Source organism: Pogoniulus pusillus, chromosome 3 (genome assembly GCF_015220805.1).
Source record: "Pogoniulus pusillus isolate bPogPus1 chromosome 3, bPogPus1.pri, whole genome shotgun sequence".
Taxonomy (NCBI): Eukaryota; Metazoa; Chordata; class Aves; order Piciformes; family Lybiidae; genus Pogoniulus; species Pogoniulus pusillus.
The window spans coordinates 45,648,847-45,667,183 of record NC_087266.1 but is presented as its reverse complement, the minus strand read 5'-3'; the positions used below and the strand labels follow the sequence as shown (position 1 = coordinate 45,667,183).

The 18,337-nt window shown below is 39.4% G+C and overlaps 1 protein-coding gene across 3 annotated transcripts in view; it reads right to left on the bottom strand.

Moving 5' to 3' along the window:
* NAA16 (N-alpha-acetyltransferase 16, NatA auxiliary subunit) overlaps positions 1 to 18,337 on the bottom strand; it is a 68,599-nt gene that overhangs the window by 48,523 nt on the left and 1,739 nt on the right. For all 3 annotated transcript variants that reach the window (XM_064174583.1, XM_064174590.1, XM_064174575.1), the window contains exons 2-5: positions 6,149 to 6,233; positions 3,932 to 4,036; positions 1,886 to 2,043; positions 370 to 504 (exon numbers count right to left, since the gene is read on the bottom strand). In XM_064174583.1, coding sequence (XP_064030653.1) covers positions 370 to 504; positions 1,886 to 2,043; positions 3,932 to 4,036; positions 6,149 to 6,233 — 483 coding nt within the window. The remainder of the gene's footprint in view (positions 1 to 369; positions 505 to 1,885; positions 2,044 to 3,931; positions 4,037 to 6,148; positions 6,234 to 18,337) is intronic.

The following is an 18,337-nucleotide window of genomic DNA, read 5'->3' as shown; positions in this document are numbered from 1 at the left end:
ATGCAATGGCATTCCAGGCGTGGCAGGCCAAATGAGTATGTCTAACATTAAATAATTTCTGAAGTTTTACTTACTGTGGACAAGACTATTACAGGTTTTAACTACAAACCTAAATATGCAGTCTTACTCAGTTACTCCACAGCAGACTGGCCTTATATTCTCAACTATAATAGTCTGTGAAGGGAAAGAAGTATTCCTGTGTAATTATCAGCTGTTCAGCTCCTGAAAAGCTCAAAGCATAAAGTGCCACAAAGAAATTCCTTCCTAATTCTTAACTGGTTCTGATTTCTTCCTAATCACAAAGAACTATTTTCTCAGATTCTGCTTCTTACTCAGGAAATGTTCTTTTTCCAGAATAGAAAGTCTTACCTGTTGAGTTTTTCTAAATTCTTCAAGTAGTTTTAAGGCCATATCATAGTCTTTCAGTAAGTGGTATGCAATGGCATATCCTATCCAGGAAGCCCGTTGTGTGGGGCGCAGCTGAAGAAGCTGGTACCTTGTCTCCTTCAGTAAAAGAAAAAAGAGATCTGTAAGAGTCACTACACCTTTATCATGACTTATCAATACAAATTAATATTTTTCAAAGATCTTTTAAAAGCTCTAAGCCACTTTTAAAGATTCTAATAATCACAGGGAGAAGCAGCACATTTCCCTTGAATCTGGAGGCTAAGTTCTGTATCTAGGATTCTTATGGTTTAGGCTCAGGCAGCAATAGAGCAGCATGTGGCTCACTCTTCCCCTCACCCTTACAGTGAGTGGGCAAGAGAATTGGAAGAAAAGACAGAGGTTTAGATAAATACAGTTTAATAGAATAATACAGAGAAAGGTGTAGTAATAATAATACTACTAGTAAAAGAATGTTTGGAACAAATGACGCACAATGCAATTGCTCACCACCCAGAACCCAGCACAGAGCTTGTCCCCAAGCCTCAAACCCTCCTCTCTGACAGCCAACTTCCCCTGTTATCTACAGGACATGACATCATATGGCATCGAATATACAGTTGATTAGTTGAGGTCATCTGTCCTGGTTGTTTTACCTTCCAGTTTCATGTGAAAATTAACTGTCAGCCACACCCATGACAAGGAGCCATGATACAAAGCATAAGATTTGTTGGAACATAGAAATACAGCTCTGAAATCTGAGTGGGGTTTCCACTAGAAAGCATGAGCTCACTGTCACTCTTAAAGCAGTGCCAGCCTCATCATGCCCAGGTGCAAAGTCACTCATGCTGCTGCAGTACTTATCAAACACTCTTTTGGAATCCAATCACATTAACTAAGGCAGTTACTCCCTTTTCTTGCATTAGGAAATTCAATGTCCTTAGTGAAGAATATCAACTAATGCTGAAATCCCTAATGCAGCCCTTTACTTCACACAAAATAGGGGATGGAAGAAGAGTAGGACTTATCCCTTCCTTAACTAAATCAGTTCAGCCATTCTGAAGCCACTTACACCAACATTTTAAATTCTAAGGATGTTAAAAATCAGTATTTAGTCCAGAAATCAGTCATGTGGCAAGTTTCTCACATACTCAAACGTTACCTTCAGCATACCTACTGGAAACACCATCTGCAGTATGTCACAATAACACAGTAAGAACTACTTCACTTGCTAAGCTTCAAGTCTTAGCTATATCTTCATTATTATAGTGAAAAGTTGAAATGCAGTTTTACAAAGTGATCCAACTCAAATCATAAGTGTATTTATAGTTCTGTTCCAAACTTTATACAGAACTCTGCTCTACATCTTCACACTGACACAAAAGTTTAAACCACTTTTGCAACAGAAAAGGTAACTACAGAATTACCAGCAATAAAAGGCTTAATGAAACACCACCACAATGCAGAAGGCAATAAATGGGGATGCAAAAAGAATACTTACTCTATACCCTTCTAAATCTCTCATCTGAATCTGCAACAGAGAGAGATCTCTAAGTATCTGTAGATTATCTTTATCCAGTTTGAGTGCATTCCGGTAACACTTGATGGCTTCATCGTACTTCTTATCAGAACGTTGCAGAAGACCATAGACATGCCAACCTAACATATGTTAAGGAAGTTATGTTCACAGTCTTCACTACATAACTGCAATGCATTTGTGCTACAGACCAAAGAACTTGATAACCTCCCTGAACATCAGTATCGATATAAAAGTCAAGCTGAATTACTGCAGCCAGACATTACTGACATTGAAGTACTAAATGTTTCCAAATAAGCAATAAAATCTCATTTTAAAATCTTATGTTAGACCACTTGGAACACCACCACCCCCCAACACACACTGTTTGACAAACTGTGATTCTGTGATCAATAGGCCTATAAGCTTTCATCAGAACTTCATGCCCAGCCACAAGCTTCTGCAAAGGGTGTAGAAGGAAGTTCTATTAAAAAAGCTTAGCCTCCTATCTGTTTCTCAGTTATCAGAATATATTTCCTCATAGTCTTGACTCTCTCTAACTATTGGAGCCCAAACATCAACTTTGGGTAGTGACATAAATACCTCAGGATCACCTCAACTGTGGCAACAGTAAAAGAGGTTTGCTATTATTCTAGCCTTTACCAAGTGATGACAACTGAAATTACTGTGACAAAGCTGATGGCAACTCTGGAATTCAATATCAGCTAGCTTGTGCTTACTGCAGAAACAAATGAAGAGATCTTCTGTAGAGCTGTAACACTTTAATGCACGAAGTCAGAACTTTTTGCTCTGTCAAAGCTATGGATGCACCTAAAAAACCATTTGTGTCTAACGAGATCTGGACCAGCTAATGCTTTCTCTGAATTCAGCAAACAAAACCTGTTTCTGCCTTAAGGTAAACTTTAGATAGTCAGTAAAACAGTGACAAAAACACTAAAACTTTTTTTAGTTATAGATTTTTTTAATCTGTGTCCAGAAAGGCCCCTTTAATGTACACCCCACAAGTTAGACCTGGAAAAGCACAATTCCCTTCATTATTTCTCTCCTAGACAGTTTTAAGAGAGCCAGCATTAACTGAAAACAAGAATTAGAAATGATGATAAATGCCACTCTGGAATTTTGTTCAGGAATCAGAATCCCCCAAAATTGTGCTTTAGAGTTAAGACTTCTTACACAGATTAAAGTTGCTTTGGTATTCCTCGGGTGTTCAGTTTACAAGATTAAGAAGGTAAAAATGATCTTTGATTGTTCTATGGCATACTTCTAGTAACTCAGATATCTGCATACACTTAGGTCAACCTCAAGCTCCCTAGATATTTAGTAAAGGAAGGGTGCAAACAGCCATCCCTTTGTCTTAACTACATGACCATCAGAAAGTGTTTCCCCTGACAATGATAATTTAAAGAAAAAAAAAATAGTAATATCTAACAGGAAATTTGCCTTGTAAAACGCAGCTCAAATGCAGGCAGAACAAGTAAGGCATTGTGTAAATCTGAAGTGGCCACCTGCCTGTGCCTTAAACAGAAGGCAGCTACTCCCAAAGCTCCTGAGTAGTATTTCACAGGTATAAAATTTTGAAAGACAGGCTTACAACAGAAGAGCAGTTGTCAAGCCAGAAGACTTAAACCATTATCTAAAATTTAATAGCAAAATAGATATTTAGAGCACATCTAGATTGATTTCTTATACCCCTTTAAGAGAGTTTTAGAAAAGGACAGATTTTACAAGCCATACTTATTCTCTGCAGAATGTAAATATCACAGATGGTCTTTTCTTAAGAGATAAATGTAAAAGGCATTTTTAAGGGTTCTGCAAAACCACACAAAAGAAAACAAAACCTTATTCCAAGTATTTGGTTACCAATTAATAATCACTGTACATATCTCAGGACTTTTTAAATATAGGCCCTATTATGTACTCCCAAAGTAGGTGCTGACACAGCAACAAAATCACAGACATTGAAGTGAGAACTCCTAGCACAAAGATCAGGTCTTGTTTCATGAAGGATACAGACGTGACTCTTCACATCATTACGAAGTCCTTTACGAACAAATTCATATGCTTCTTCCTTCTTCCCTAAGCAGTTCAAGGTCAGTCCTTTCATGGCCAGCGTTTCTGCAGGAAACAGCAAATACTTCTATTTCTGATTTCCCTTATGCCAGTTTCACAACACAGAATATTCTCTGACATTGTTACAAAGTCAAGTTCCCCATTAAACGATACATTAGACCAGGATTGCAACCTTGCACAGCTGGAGACAGTTAAATATAAGCATTCCCTTTCCCGAAACTGGTCTTAAAAAGACCATTGCAGAATCATACAGATGTTACTAACACAGACAACATGCACTTATAAAAGCCATTCTTAATTCCCTTAAAGCCAGTCAAATCACAGAAAACAAATTTTAGAGACCTTAAAGTCTGTTTTAGAAGTCACAGGTAGGCATAAGATGAAAGCAAGATTATGTTGCACCTAGAAAAACAGATCTGCTACAGTATTTCAGGGGTAAGTGACCTCATAGTAGCATTTTAGTTAGCAATCTGAGAGGCACAAGATTCCAAATATAACTGCATGATACAGCTCCCCCTCTTCCCTCATTCTTCAGTGATGCTGTGTGAAACAAGCTGCATGTAATGCACACACTATGACTGAAAGCTGTAGCTGTACCAGACTCATCCCCTCTAAACAAAAGGTGACTTAGTTGTGGTCCCTAACAGAAAATTGGACCCGTTTTATTCCAATTGCAACTCTTTCCCCAGTATTAACGGCAACAGTTCATCATCTCAAGGTCAGCTATAACAGCAATTCAAAGTTTCACTGACTGACTTCTTTAAGACCATTTTCCTGCAAAAGCACACCTGAAATGAATGCTGACCAAAAGGAGAGGTTTCTTAATTGTCCAACCTCCACACTGTAATAACAGAGAAAGTTATGACAACATCTTCCCATTAATATTAGGAAGCCTGAAAAAGAACATGCCCATTGTGGGAAGGAGGACAAGATACTCCTGTGTTTCCACAGTAGGGAAATAACTGTCCTGCCACAGCAATCCATCTGATCATCACCTTCTCCCTAAGTTTTTAAATTCCTTGTCTCTGATGCTACACATGACATAAGAGCAGCTTCACGTCAGATCATTTAATTGACTTAGTTCTGCTTCAGCTGATTGTTCCAGGCTCTGCTCCGAAGCTTGAAAGCCATTACTGGCTCAAAGCCCAAGTACCATGAAAACTGCAAATCAGCTAGCTGTCCTGGAAAAGTTTGAGCTAGCAAGAGCTGAATAGACAGATGTTCACCAAGATGTTAAAAACACCACAAGTTCTAGTAGACAAATGCATTAGGTCAGAGCAGGACAAGCCCCTCCAGTGTTGAAGCAACAAGGAACCTGTATTTTTATCTCTAGGGAAGTAACAGAAGACTGAAGGAAGCATGAGAAGGATTAGTTGAACATTTTGTCAACACCTGGCAGTGTCAAACAGGAAAATAACTTTAGGAACACAGTACATGCACACTCATGTGTTGTGTTGCTTCAACAGCAGACAGACAAGGAAAAAAAATACTATCAGAAAGAAAGATGAGCTATACCACATAACAGGCAGTCTACTATGCAGTACAGTATCTTATAAAGGATTAAGTTCTGATCAATGTAAATAGTAGCAACAGCTTGCTGTCCTGTTTCCTACAATATTTATCAGAACAAGGTCTGCAGATTCTGCCTTAAGCTCTGAATCTTAGCAGCAATACTACACTTAACTTCATTTCCTTCAAGCGAGTAATTATATGCAGCACGAAAGTTTAAGACTATGAATTTCACCAAAAAAAAAGGCAAAGTTTTTAATTTGTTGGCTAGCTATCTTCATGTAATACTAACAAAAAAGGAGGCTGGAGTTGCTAATAAATAAGAATACAAAACAACATCATACGACTGTTCTGACCCCAAAACCTAGAAAGGCAACTTGCTTGGAAGCTTCACTCAAGCGTGCTTCAACCACGTATTTTTATCCTCAGCATCCTACCACAGTGGAGTTTTTGACTGAGATGAGGGTAGAAATTTGGTCTAAATGCACAATGACTGAAAAATCTAGAGTAATTTTTTAGTCATTAGGACTGACCCATAGTGATCACAGGCACCTTGCTTTCCTAGCAGTATGGAATAGACTGATTACACATATAAAGTAATGACAGAAGGAAAGAAATCAAAACACTATCTTCTGAATCTGCAGTTACCTCCATGTTCAGCAAATTTTGGGTTAGAGAGAATCATCTTGCAGAACTTGAGTCCATTTTTGTACTGTTTCTGTTCGTAACATTTCTGGAAAAAAAAAGATGAAATTCAATCACTGAAATGCATGTAAAAACACAGCACCTTAACATACTGTTACAAACATAGGAGTTCTCTCAGTGAGGCAATCAGATCACTAATGAGCTCTAGGTGAATATGACTATTCATATTACATTGCTTTTCAGCACTCAGAACAGTACCTGCCTTCATTTACATACAGTCTCCTTTTTGTAAGAAGTTAGTAATTCCTTTTCAACAGAAATAGGAAAGGCAAGTAGGAATGTCTACTTCAGTTCAGAAACTCTTAAAATAGAGCACCAAGTTGGAAATCTTGTTGGATAGAACTTTTGGGAAAAGTTTATCTTGAAGAGTTTCAACATTTTTCAGCATTCCTTTTCCCTGACCTAGTGACCTTCAAGAAAGAATCTCAAACAGAATAATTTCCTTCTTGCCCATGTAGAGTTTGGGGAGGAAGAAAAAAAACATCATGAAGTAGAACAGACCCACTGTAATCTCAAAAATCTCTATATGAGTATTCAGGGAGGGAGAATTTAGCTGGGTATTAAAACCCACACAATTTCTAGCTGGAATAGTATGACTAAAGGATAATTCTAGATTTAATTAGGGTACCATTTATTTAACCACTAAGGAAAGGGGCAAGTGATACTGTTTAACTGTGGAAATAATGACCAAACAAAACAACCCACAAAAGCCCCAAACTCCAAAAAACCCAAAACTTGGGTCCCTTTTTTCTTTTGAAGATGATATTATCTGATGTTAATAAAGTCATAAAGTCTTCACAATTCAAAAGCAATTACTGATCACTACAAAACAAAGTCAGTTAAAGGCAAGCTTGTGTCAGTAACCATGACATTTAAGCTTCTTAACTTGAAGAAAAAAAAACAACAAAAAACAAGCCAGGTTTAACTTGGCAGCATTTTTAGTTAACAAGATGTGTTTTCCTGTTGTAATTTCAACAGCTATTCTCAGGACTGTGTAATTTCAGTTATATGTTTGAGTACTTAGACTGTTTCTCATAGGTGACTCCCACTCCATCAGTCTTTCAGGATAGGGGTAAAATCTGTGTCAAGTGAAGGTAGAGTGTAGTAAATCCTCTGCAGTCACAATAAATCATCACATTGCTTCTGTGGGTACAAGCAGTGCAGAAATGCACCTATGCTCATTTGTGGCTAAGGTGCCAAAAGAAGGGTCCTCCTCCAAAATGTGATAGTTTGGTTGTTAACTGCATCCCCACACTTTGGAAATCACCCAGACTAGACTCAGCCAGCTCTGGAAATTGACTGAAGCTTATTAGTTACAGCTGAGCACAATACACAAGCAGATATTTACAGTATATATACAAATATACAAAGTAAAAGGTAATGCAGAAACACAACAGCCCTCCCAGAAACCTGAGTCCCCAGAAGGGGCTCCCAACTGCCCCTTCACCTTCTCCCTCCCCCTCTCAACCTTACCCCAGACCCAAGAAAGAAAGAAGGTTAGGAAGCAAAGTGGATTAATCAGAAAAACGGAGGGTGAGGTTAGAGAGAGAGATGCATCTCAGAGCTCCCCAGCAGGAGAAGCTGAGTGCCTTATCTATGTTTTGATTCTTCTTCTTGTATCTATCAGAAAGCCTATGAGTGAAGTAGATGTCACCATTGTTTTCCTTTCACAGCCTGCAATCTAGTTCTTCTCAACAAAACATTCTAGCTTGCTTCGAACTAGCACACAAAACAGGGTGTGCGGGTTTGAGGATTACTGTAATATTTTAATCGAAGAAATCAGATCATTGGTTGTAAAAAGCAACTAATGATGAAGTCTGCATCATTCATTGGTTTGCTGGGAGGGATAAAAAGCCAAAATGAAAACAACTTTGGTCTGTGTCATTCAATCTGTTCACTTCCTCTTAACTCCACTGTGCTATCTCTCCACTAACAAGTTGTGTTGACTCATTGTTTTGGTTTCTGTCTGGGAAGAGAGATCAAGAAGGGGTAGCTTTGAGCCTTTGGGGGCTGTTTTTCTTTGTCTGGAAGGGAGTTTAGATTTCATTACTAATTTGTACATACTTGAAATATATTACATATATATGCTTGTAAATTCTGCTGTGCTGTAAATATAGCTTCATTTACTTCCCAACCGTCTGAGCTAGTCTGGTAAATTTCAATAGTGGAGGGGAGGAAGTTCCCAATCCACCACAAAAGGTCTATGGGAAGAGGCATAACTGCAGATAGTTTTTATATCCTTGCTGCCTAAAAAAAAAAAAAAAAATCAAGACATTTGCAGTTAACCATGGTTAAGTGATAACCAAATCATAGAATGGAGTCAGTAGGAAAGCTTTGCAAGTCACCTAAATTACCCCACAAAACAAAGGACAGCAAAACTTGATCTTTGATCAAGTTGCTCCACCTGGCTGACTTCTGGCAAGAGAGCCAGGGAGTTCTTATCAAAGAGTTAATACTATGGCAATTAACATTTAAAGAACTGCAACAAAAAGAGTTGAGAATTTTTAAACAGACACCTAGCTTCCATACCTTTACCTGAAATAACCTAGGTTGCAGCAAGATTTGGAAGTCTCCTCTAGGAGAAGCTTAAATTCTTTTACACCCAATGGTTTTGTTTGTTGGTTGGGGTTTTTTTGTGTGTGTTTGGGTTTTTTATCCTTTTCAATTTATATTTAGCTATGTTAAGAAAGAAAGACTAAGAAAATACCAAACAATGCATTAAATACACTCCTGGCATGATTTAGCTCTAGCTATCAGTTAAGCACCCAGCAGCCACTTTCTAGTTCACTTGACTCCATGGGACAGTGAGACAGTTTGGGAGTTACCCACTCCCCCACATTTATGAAATCACCCAGACTAGACTCAGCCAGCTGGAAGTTAAGGAAGAAAGCTATATTTACAGGTTAGGACAGTTTATAAGCATATGCACATAACTGTAAATATTGTGTATATAAGTTAAAAGTAATACAGAAACACAGTACCCCTCCCAGAAACATGAGAGTTCCCAGGAGGCTCCTGACCCAAACCTCCTCTCACCTCCCCTTTTCCTCCCTTCAGAAATAACCAGATCAACTCACGTATATCTCATGTGGCAAATCTGGAGAGATTTGAGGTGAGATGTCAAAAAGACAACAAGAAGGTTAGAGGGAAAAGAGTTAGGCTCGATTAAAGAGTTAAGGCAGAGGCAACCACAGAGACCAGACTCCCAGAAAGAAGGAACAGAACTGAGAGATGAGTAATGTATGAGGAGTGCCTTATCTATATTTTGACCAGTTGCACTTCTCAACAGAAAAATGAGGGAAACAGGTTACTGTTGGGGTTTTTTTCCTTTCTTTCCTCTCACAGATAAGGATTTAATTTCTCTCAGTAGAATATTCCAATCAGCCTCAAACCACCACACAGATAGGGAAGAACAGTTGCAGAGGGGAAAGAAAAAAGTAACACACTTTGGTTGAGGTAAGTTTAGTAAGACAGCAAAGGAAGGGAGAGTAACAATAATGAAATAGAACAAGTGATGCACAATTCAGTTGCTCACCACCCACTGACTGACTCCCAGCCAATCCCTCACAGTGTTCATACTGGGCATGACATCATATCATACAGAATATCCCTTCCATATGTTTGGGTCAGTTGTTCTTGCTATATCCCCTCCCAACTTCTTGTACACCTCCAGCCTCCACTGGCAGGGCCTTAAGAGAAGCTGAAGAGTCACTGAGTTAGAATAAGCACTCCTTAGCAACAACTGAAACAACATATTAAAAGACTATTCTCATTCTAAATACAAATCAGAGAGGGACATCAAATTCTGGAAGGAAAAATAACCCCAGCCAAAAATCAGGACAACTTTCTAAATTTATTCAGGTACAGCCAAGGAAGTAACAGAATAGTGCACATTCAGCCATGATTCTACAACTCTTGTGAACTGAAGTGAAACTCCAAATATGCTGCAATGCTTAATGGTAGAACAGAAGCCATTTGAGTCAACTGTGCACTTAAAATAGATCAACTACTTGAGGAAATCACATCTACTATACTTGTTATGACATTTTTATCTTGCAGAGTTCAGTCTCAGACCTAGAATAAGAACTGAGCTTAGATTATAGACATATGAGACTTTTTGGAGGACAAACAAGGTAACATTTTCCAAAGGCCAGATGGATGAAAGAGAAGTTAATGCTCTGCACCAAGACAGAAGCACAAGCTCAACACCTGAAGTTGTTTGGCTTGCTGACAGACAACCAGCATGCTTGTCAACGAATAGGTTAGACCAAAACCAGACACTTCCATTTCTTGCTCAGATGGTAGTTACTAATGAAGGCTGTCTACAGAAACAATCAATCAGTACAAAATTTGGCAGCATGTTCCCAGAGCTCAGTATTTGTGTCTGTTCTCCAGTATCTTTATCAATGACCCAGAGAAGGAGACAACATGCATCCTCAGTTAATGGCTTCAAACTGGAATAAGCTAGGTTCAGGGTAGACATTAGGAAAAAATTCTTCACAATGAAGGTGGGGAGGCCGAGAGAAACTGTGGGAGCTCCAATTCTGGAAGCATTCCAAGTCAGGTTGGATGGGGTTTTGAGTAACCTGGTCTAGTAGGAGGTATTGTCATCAGTGGTAGAGGGGTGTAACTAGATGATCTTTAAGACGCTTTCAAACAGAAAGCATTCTAATAGTTCTATGAAATGCAACTTTACACAATTCCACCAGCTACAGGACAAGTTGTACTGGTTAATCCAAAGGTGACTCCCCAGCCCCACTCCCTCCAAATACACATACATGCATTTGTAAACAGTTACACATTTACACCAATATATCATCTTAAATGTCTGTCAACATATAAGGGCTTTGCTCAGCAGTCCAAATTACCTGACTCATTAACACATTATATATATATACACAGAAAGGCTTACAGATTTACTTACATGGACAAGCCTGGGGTTTTAAGGCATCCAAATTTCACAATGGACTGCTTTTTAACTTCTGCCTATCCAAACACTGAACCAGCACATCGTGCTCAACTTGTATCTTGATTACATGAGACAGGTTTGACACCACCTCATTATGTAGTCAAGTTTGGAATTTCATAGTTGAAACCTGAAGTGTTCATATGTATTCTTATGTTTCAGACTGATTAGAACACATTGCTGAAATTATTTCATTAGTATTTCATAGAATCAACCAGGTTGGAAGAGACCTCCAAGATCAGACAGTCCAACCTAGCACCCAGCCCTAGCCACTCAACTAGACCATGGCACTAAGTGCCTCATCCAGGCTTCTCTTGAACACCTCCAGGGATGGTGACTCCACCACCTCCCTGGGCAGCCTATTCCAATGCCAATCACTCTCTCCGGGAAGAACTTCCTCCTAACATCCAGCCTAGACTTTTCCCAGCACAACTTGAGACTGTGTCCCCTTGTTCTATTGCTGGTTGCCTGGGAGAAGAGACCAACCCCACCTGGCTACAGCCTCCCTTCAGGTAGTTGTAGACAGCAATGAGGTCCCCCCTGAGTCTCCTCTTCTCCAGGCTAAACAACCCCAGCTCCCTCAGCCTCTCATCATAGGGCTTGTGTTCCAGGCCTTTCACCAGTTTAATTTGCCTTACTATTGCTAACTATTCGCAGCATTAGGTTAATAAGGTAACATTTTTACAGACTGTCTCCCTAGACAAAGGATTTGCCACTTAAAACAAGTCTTGTGTTGAGAAAATGCAGATGGGCAACTTCATGGTAGAGAAACATCTCATTACTGCCCTCAGACAGTAACACTCAACTTCTGTGAAGGCATCCAACAAAAAAAATCTCTACTGGCTGTTCAAAGACTGCAGTTGCAGTAACCAGTTCCCTTCATCATTAGCAGTCCCTAGCCTATGAATGTACACAAGAGACATGACTTTATTTCATAAACCATTTACATGCAAAAGGCAAATAAAATGTAGTACACATTGAACCTAACCATAGTGTTAAGCATAGGAACCAGGCTTCCTTGATCAACCTAAATAGTGTAAGGAAGTTGTTTAGGAGGGTCTGTGACTGCAACAGAGCTGGAACAATGAAGCTTAACCCAAATGAGACACTAAGCAGTCTCACGATGAGCACGTGTAAAAAGGGCTTACAAGAAAGATGAGGACAGACATTTCAGTAGGGCCTGCTGTGAAAGCAGAAGTGGTAAAGATTTATATAAGCAAGGGTAGATTTCAGCGAGATCTAAGAGCTTGATCAAGGTGGTGAAAAACTGTCAGAGGCTGCCCAAAGAGGTAGCAGATGCTCCATCCCTGAAAACACTCAAGGTCAGGTTGGAAAAGGCTCTGAGCAACTTGATCTAGTTGAAAATGTCCCTACCTCTAATGGGTGCTGGACTAGATGACTTTTCAAGACCCCTTCCAATCCAAACAATTTTATGATTCACCACATTTTCCTTTAACACTGAAATCTGAAAGTTAATTTTGCTGTCTCTTGACAATTACTTGTCAAAGTACATCCAAAGGACTGCTAACAATTTAACACTATTCTCAGATTCTGCTCATACAGCTCATGCTCTATTAATACAAGTCTACACACCAATAGGCAGCCTCATCAAAAACACACTGTACCATCAGAAGCACCCACAAGAAAGAATTATATCAGTTTGAATGCTTTAAGTAGTTAAATAAAAAAAACAGCTTAAAGCTTTATTAGAAGAATGCAATTTAAATTCACTGTACATCCACATAACCCAGCTTGAAGACCTCTCAGCACCTGACAGCTTCTTCTTCTTGCCAAATAGTGTCTTCCCTCATTGCTAAGATTTTGGTGCAACACCTAGAATTCAGTTAAACAAAGTTCAATCTTAGTTTCTCAATGCTTGCATCTTCAATTTTCAAAACAGTGTCTACTGTGTAATGCTGATAAGGGTGCCAGGTAAGGAAGGAACTCATTAACTAAATGTGCAATGTCTGAGTCTAGTAAAATGAGCAGGGCTTATACACCAAGCCCTACGGAAAGAAAGCTAACAGCCAGTTGTGCTGGAAATCTGCCCAAGCCATAATGGTGATCAAGTTCAATAATAAAGAACCCTCAGAATTTATCACTGTGATTCTGACCAGCAGCTATTCCTTGGAGTTATCTGATGTATTCAGGGGCCATTCACATTATTAATACATATTTATGAATCAAACCAGGTACAATCAATACAATAATATCAGCACACTGTCACTATGCTTAACTGACATTTAAGATTCAGGGTTTTTTAAAGTCTTCCTTGTTTTACTGCCCATCTATAAATCAATTACATCTCTTTCTAACAGATAATCTAGGTTTCTCACAGCAGTTGAGCAAATTAGTTGCACAAGAACTTTAGCAAGATTTTAGGAAGAAGTCAGTGTATGATGTTCCTATGCTAACAAATAATAATTACCAAATTATTCAGCAGTTTGATAGCAAGGTCTGACACCATATTGTTTTAATGACATCCAATTAAGTTCCAAAATAGGTCAGCATCTGCAGTGGAAATGCTCCTTCTATCATAAAATTATCAAGTTTCAGGAAGACTACAGACCTCTGCATGAGGTTTCCCAAACAACAATCCTCCCTTCATCCTGACTGCAGTTCACTTAAGTTTGAGCAACCACAAAAAAAGTATTAGCTGGAAGTGGCTTCAGCTCATGCAGGCTAAGGAAGAAGTTAATTACTGCTTTCCTGCTCTCACAGCACATTAGATTTCTAGTTGCAGGACAACCCTTGCAGGGCATTAACACTCCTATCTTTGCTCCCAAAACCTTACTGGTATTTTGCATGTGTGGCCACCAACCCGCCTCTCTGCTAATAACAGTAGTTAAGCTCACCAGCCTAGCCCCAACCTTACTTGCTCCAGTTGCCAAAATGCAGAAGCTACACAGTTCTTCCTGAGATCTGGGGAGGTGACAATGTATAACTGTGCTAAGACCACAGTAACAACTCAAAGTACAAAATTGTCCTAGACTTCTGTAAAACCTTTGACACTGTTTCTGCTCATAGCTTGGACAAGCATACTCCACACTGGGTAAAAAACTGGCAGGATAGCTAAGCCCAAAGAACTGCAATGAATAGTTAAATCCAGTTGCTGGCCAGTCAAACAGGTGTTCCCCAGGGCTAAGTAGTAGGGCTTGAGCTCTTTAATATCTCTATCAATGACCTATATGAGAAGAAAGAATGCACCCTCAGTAATTTTGCAGATAGCACCAAGTTAGGCAGGAATGTTGATCTGCCTGGAGGTAAAGAAACTTTACAGAGGAATTTGGACCGGCTGGATCAATACATTGAGGTCAGTGGTGTAAGATTCAGCAGGATCAAATGCTTGATCCTGCAATTGGGTCACAGCAATCCCACAGAAAGCTACAGGCAATGGGAAGAGTCTCTGGAAAGCTGCCCAGAAGGAAAGGACCTGAGGGTATTGGTCAACAGGCAACAAATATGAGCCAGCAATGTGCCCAGGTAGCCAAGAAAGCCAATATCATCCTAGCCTGTATCAGGAATAGTGTGGCCAGCAGTCAAGAAATGATTATGCTCCTGCACTTGGCCCTGGCAAGCCCACAGCTAATACTTTGTTCAGTTTTGGGCCCATGAGTTCAAGAGCAGCAGTAAGTTGCTGGAGCAGGTCCAGAGAAGGGTAACAAAGCTGGCAGTGGGCCTGGAAAACAAGTCTCATGAGAAGCAACTGAAGAAATTGAGGTTTAGTCTGGAGTAGAGGAGTTTGAGGGCAGACCTTATCACTCTCCACAACTAAGGAGGTTGCAGAGGTGCTGGTCTCTTCTGCCAATTAAGAACTGATAGGACCGGAGGAAAGGTCTTGAGCTGCAGAAAAGGTTTAGATTGGATATCAGGAAAAATTTCTTCACCAAAAGGGTTACTAAGGATTGAAAAGTCTGCCCAGGGACATGGTTGAAGAAATATCTGAGGTGGGGCAGCATTTAAAAGACATGGTACCTTGTCACATAATTTAGTGGTAGACTTAGCAATGTTGCATCAGATTATCTTAAAGGTCTTTTTCAACTGAAGTGATTCTATTTATTTCCATATTTCCACTTGCATCCCCCCTGTACAATAGCAGCTATAATCACTGTTTGTTACTGTCAGAATAAAACCACTACTCTACATATTATCAGAAAGAACATCATGTGGCAAGAGAATGCTGTTTCAATATTTGTTGCCAGAGAAATCTTTAACAGCTCTATAAATAATGGCTTTCAAAGGGGAAAGCATGTTATTAATTTAAGCATGCCATAAATTAAGACCTCATCTAATTCCATGCTGTGCATATATGCCCAATATAACTCAAGTTTCTAGAACATCCTTTCCTTCAAAGCAGCAGAAACAAGAAAGCATGCAGCAGAAAGAGCTCTTGTCTACAAGAACTTAGCATCTGTAGCTTGCTCTTAGTACAGCTCCCTACTGTTAATGAACATGTGCATGCCTCTCCAAAGCACAAACTCTATAACAGCAACACCAGAAATTAGACAGGTTGTAGCCCAGCCATACAGTTTCAACCTGCCCTTTGTGTACAAGATATATCTGCCTCATCTGAGGTGAAACTAAAATTTGCCTAGCAACTCAGACTGAGAGGGTGCTCCATAAGCTCGTGGAATGGCATTCGTGAACAGTTAAGCAAACCAACCTGTTGGCATGAGCACTGTTTTGTGAGACTTGATACACACATGTACAAATAACAGGGCTTTAAAAAGTTATCCTTTCATTTAGGTATCTTAGAGCAAGTTAAAGGCAACTAAAAATGCAAGACTTGAACTTCACATCAAGCTTCCACAAAAGATTTAGTGATTCAGATAAGAAGTTATGTTGATCTTATCAATCAGGCCAAAGAGATCAGACTCACCAAGTACAGACCACTAGAAGAAAGATGCAAGTGTCAGGTGCATAGGGAGAGGCTTATAAGCCAATCACTATTACTTTTTCAGCTTCTAGTTGTTTATGCCTCACCAATCCTCTAAGACAAAGGGTATATCTTTAAACACAGAGAAAGTAAAGGGCTTTACCTCCCCTAACAAACAGGGCCCAAAATTTTTAACAGCTACTACATCTCACACCAAATGGTTCCACAGTATAACTACCATTTTGTTAAGAACTTTGTTTGGAGCCTGCTACTTCTCAACCACTTCTATCAGAATGAAGACTAGCTGGACAGCTTGAAAACAGGCAAGTCACTACTACTCCAAATGGTTCATAATTTCAGAATCATCTGTTAAGCTCTTTCTGCTTCAAGAAGGTTATTGAACACTTGCATTTGTCCGAGTAGATTCAGGAGGGAGAATAGGGGCTCAGGGGAAGCAGCAACACAGTATTGAAATGGAGACTTGTAGGAGTCACCATCCCTGAAGGTATTCAAGAAAAGACTGGATGAGGCAATTGGTGCCATGGTCTAGTTGACTGGATAGAGCTGGGTGATAGGATCTTGGAGGTCTCTTCCAACCTGGTTGATTCTATGAACAGTGGCAAAACATTTTTCTTTACCCAGAATTCACCAGCTTTCAACTACTGTACAGAAATGTTTGAAAAGAACCTCAAAAACACCCTGAAGTCTCAAATCTTAGGAGCAATCCATCTTACAGAGTGTACTAGGTCTACACTAAATAGATATAGTTTAAAAAAAAAAAAAAATCAAAGTTACTTTAAATGAACAATAGCCTGGAGGGAAGCTTACAACTGTTTTAAATACACAGAATAAAAGATCTGCTCAAGTTTCCTAGAAGTAAACACTGAAGTTGGTTATGTGCATTCAGTGTTAACAAGAAGCATGTTTAAGTGACCACGTGTGTATTATTTTAGACTGCATCTGCCCCATTCACTTAAAGGTCACATGATGGAAGACTCAGTTTAAGTGGCAAGAAACACAGCATTCCTGTATTCTTCTCTCCTTCCATACAGGGGGAGCCAGGAAGCTTTCAAACACTTCCCCCATGCCTTCTGTGAGACTGAAGTGAAAGAGGCTGAAGTTGCTTAGGCCCTGTAGAAATACAGCTTAAACAAAACAGACCTAGAAGTCAGGACAGTGAGAAAAATGAGATCTAGCATTACTTCACAGTAGTACTAAGAAACCAGAACTATTGCCTGTGCTGCAACTCATGTTAGTTCCCTAATGACATCACAGCTGGGTTTAAATCAGCTTGAGTACTGCCAAACACATGGGCACAAAAAGTGATGTGACTTAACAGCTTCTTGATCAGATTTCACAGCTTACACTGCATTTCATGAGGTTACACTAGTTTGGGCAGTTGTGTGAGTTTGGTTTGCTCATGTAAGAGGGCGTCTTGTTCCAACCGTTGATTAAGTCTTACACATTACTCTCACACAGTCATTGACTTCTGAACAATTCTCATAATGGCCAGATGAGCTTCCCATTTCGTAACTGCTAATTCTCCACAGAGTGTAAGAATACTTAGTCTTAACACGAGTAGTTCCCTCACGTCTGTTCCAAGTGATTAAATCACTACATGCACGTAAGGTCCTATTATACAGCCTTATACATAATCCCCTCACCAATTTTTAACATGCCCATAGTGTCCCTAGTAATTTCAAGTATTCTGGCAGCACCCAAGTAAGCAAAGGCTGCTTCAGTTAAAAAAGCCTTCAGAACTATACTCTGTATTACAACACTAAAATATTCTGAATCATGTCAGGCAACCAAAAGGTTCAGTTTGCACTACTTAGACATTAGCATTCTAGGAAAAGAGCACAGAATAAAGTTATATCTAGATACAAAGAGCAATAAGAAGTTCCAATAAGTATCAACCCAGGAAGTGACAAGCCAACAAGCAAGTTTGTGATTAACACTTCAGCAGTTGTGATTAGCCACTACACAGCACCAATTAGGCTTAGAAAGCAAGTACATTTCCCCATCAGCTTCAATTAATTTTATGCATCTTTTTTCCCTACCTAAGCACTTATGTTCTGCGTGGTATCAAAAAATTGTCTAAAACACATTCTCCAGAGAAAGTCCTCACTGTTTCAGTTGAAAAACAAACTTCAGAACTAAGTGCTACTGTGAACTTGTTCGCTACTAGTAAGAATAATCACTTAACTGTTCTAATATTAGTCATTTATTTTTAGCAGAGGGAAAGAGGAGTGCTAGAAAGACTTACTAACATGCATACCATAGGCATGGA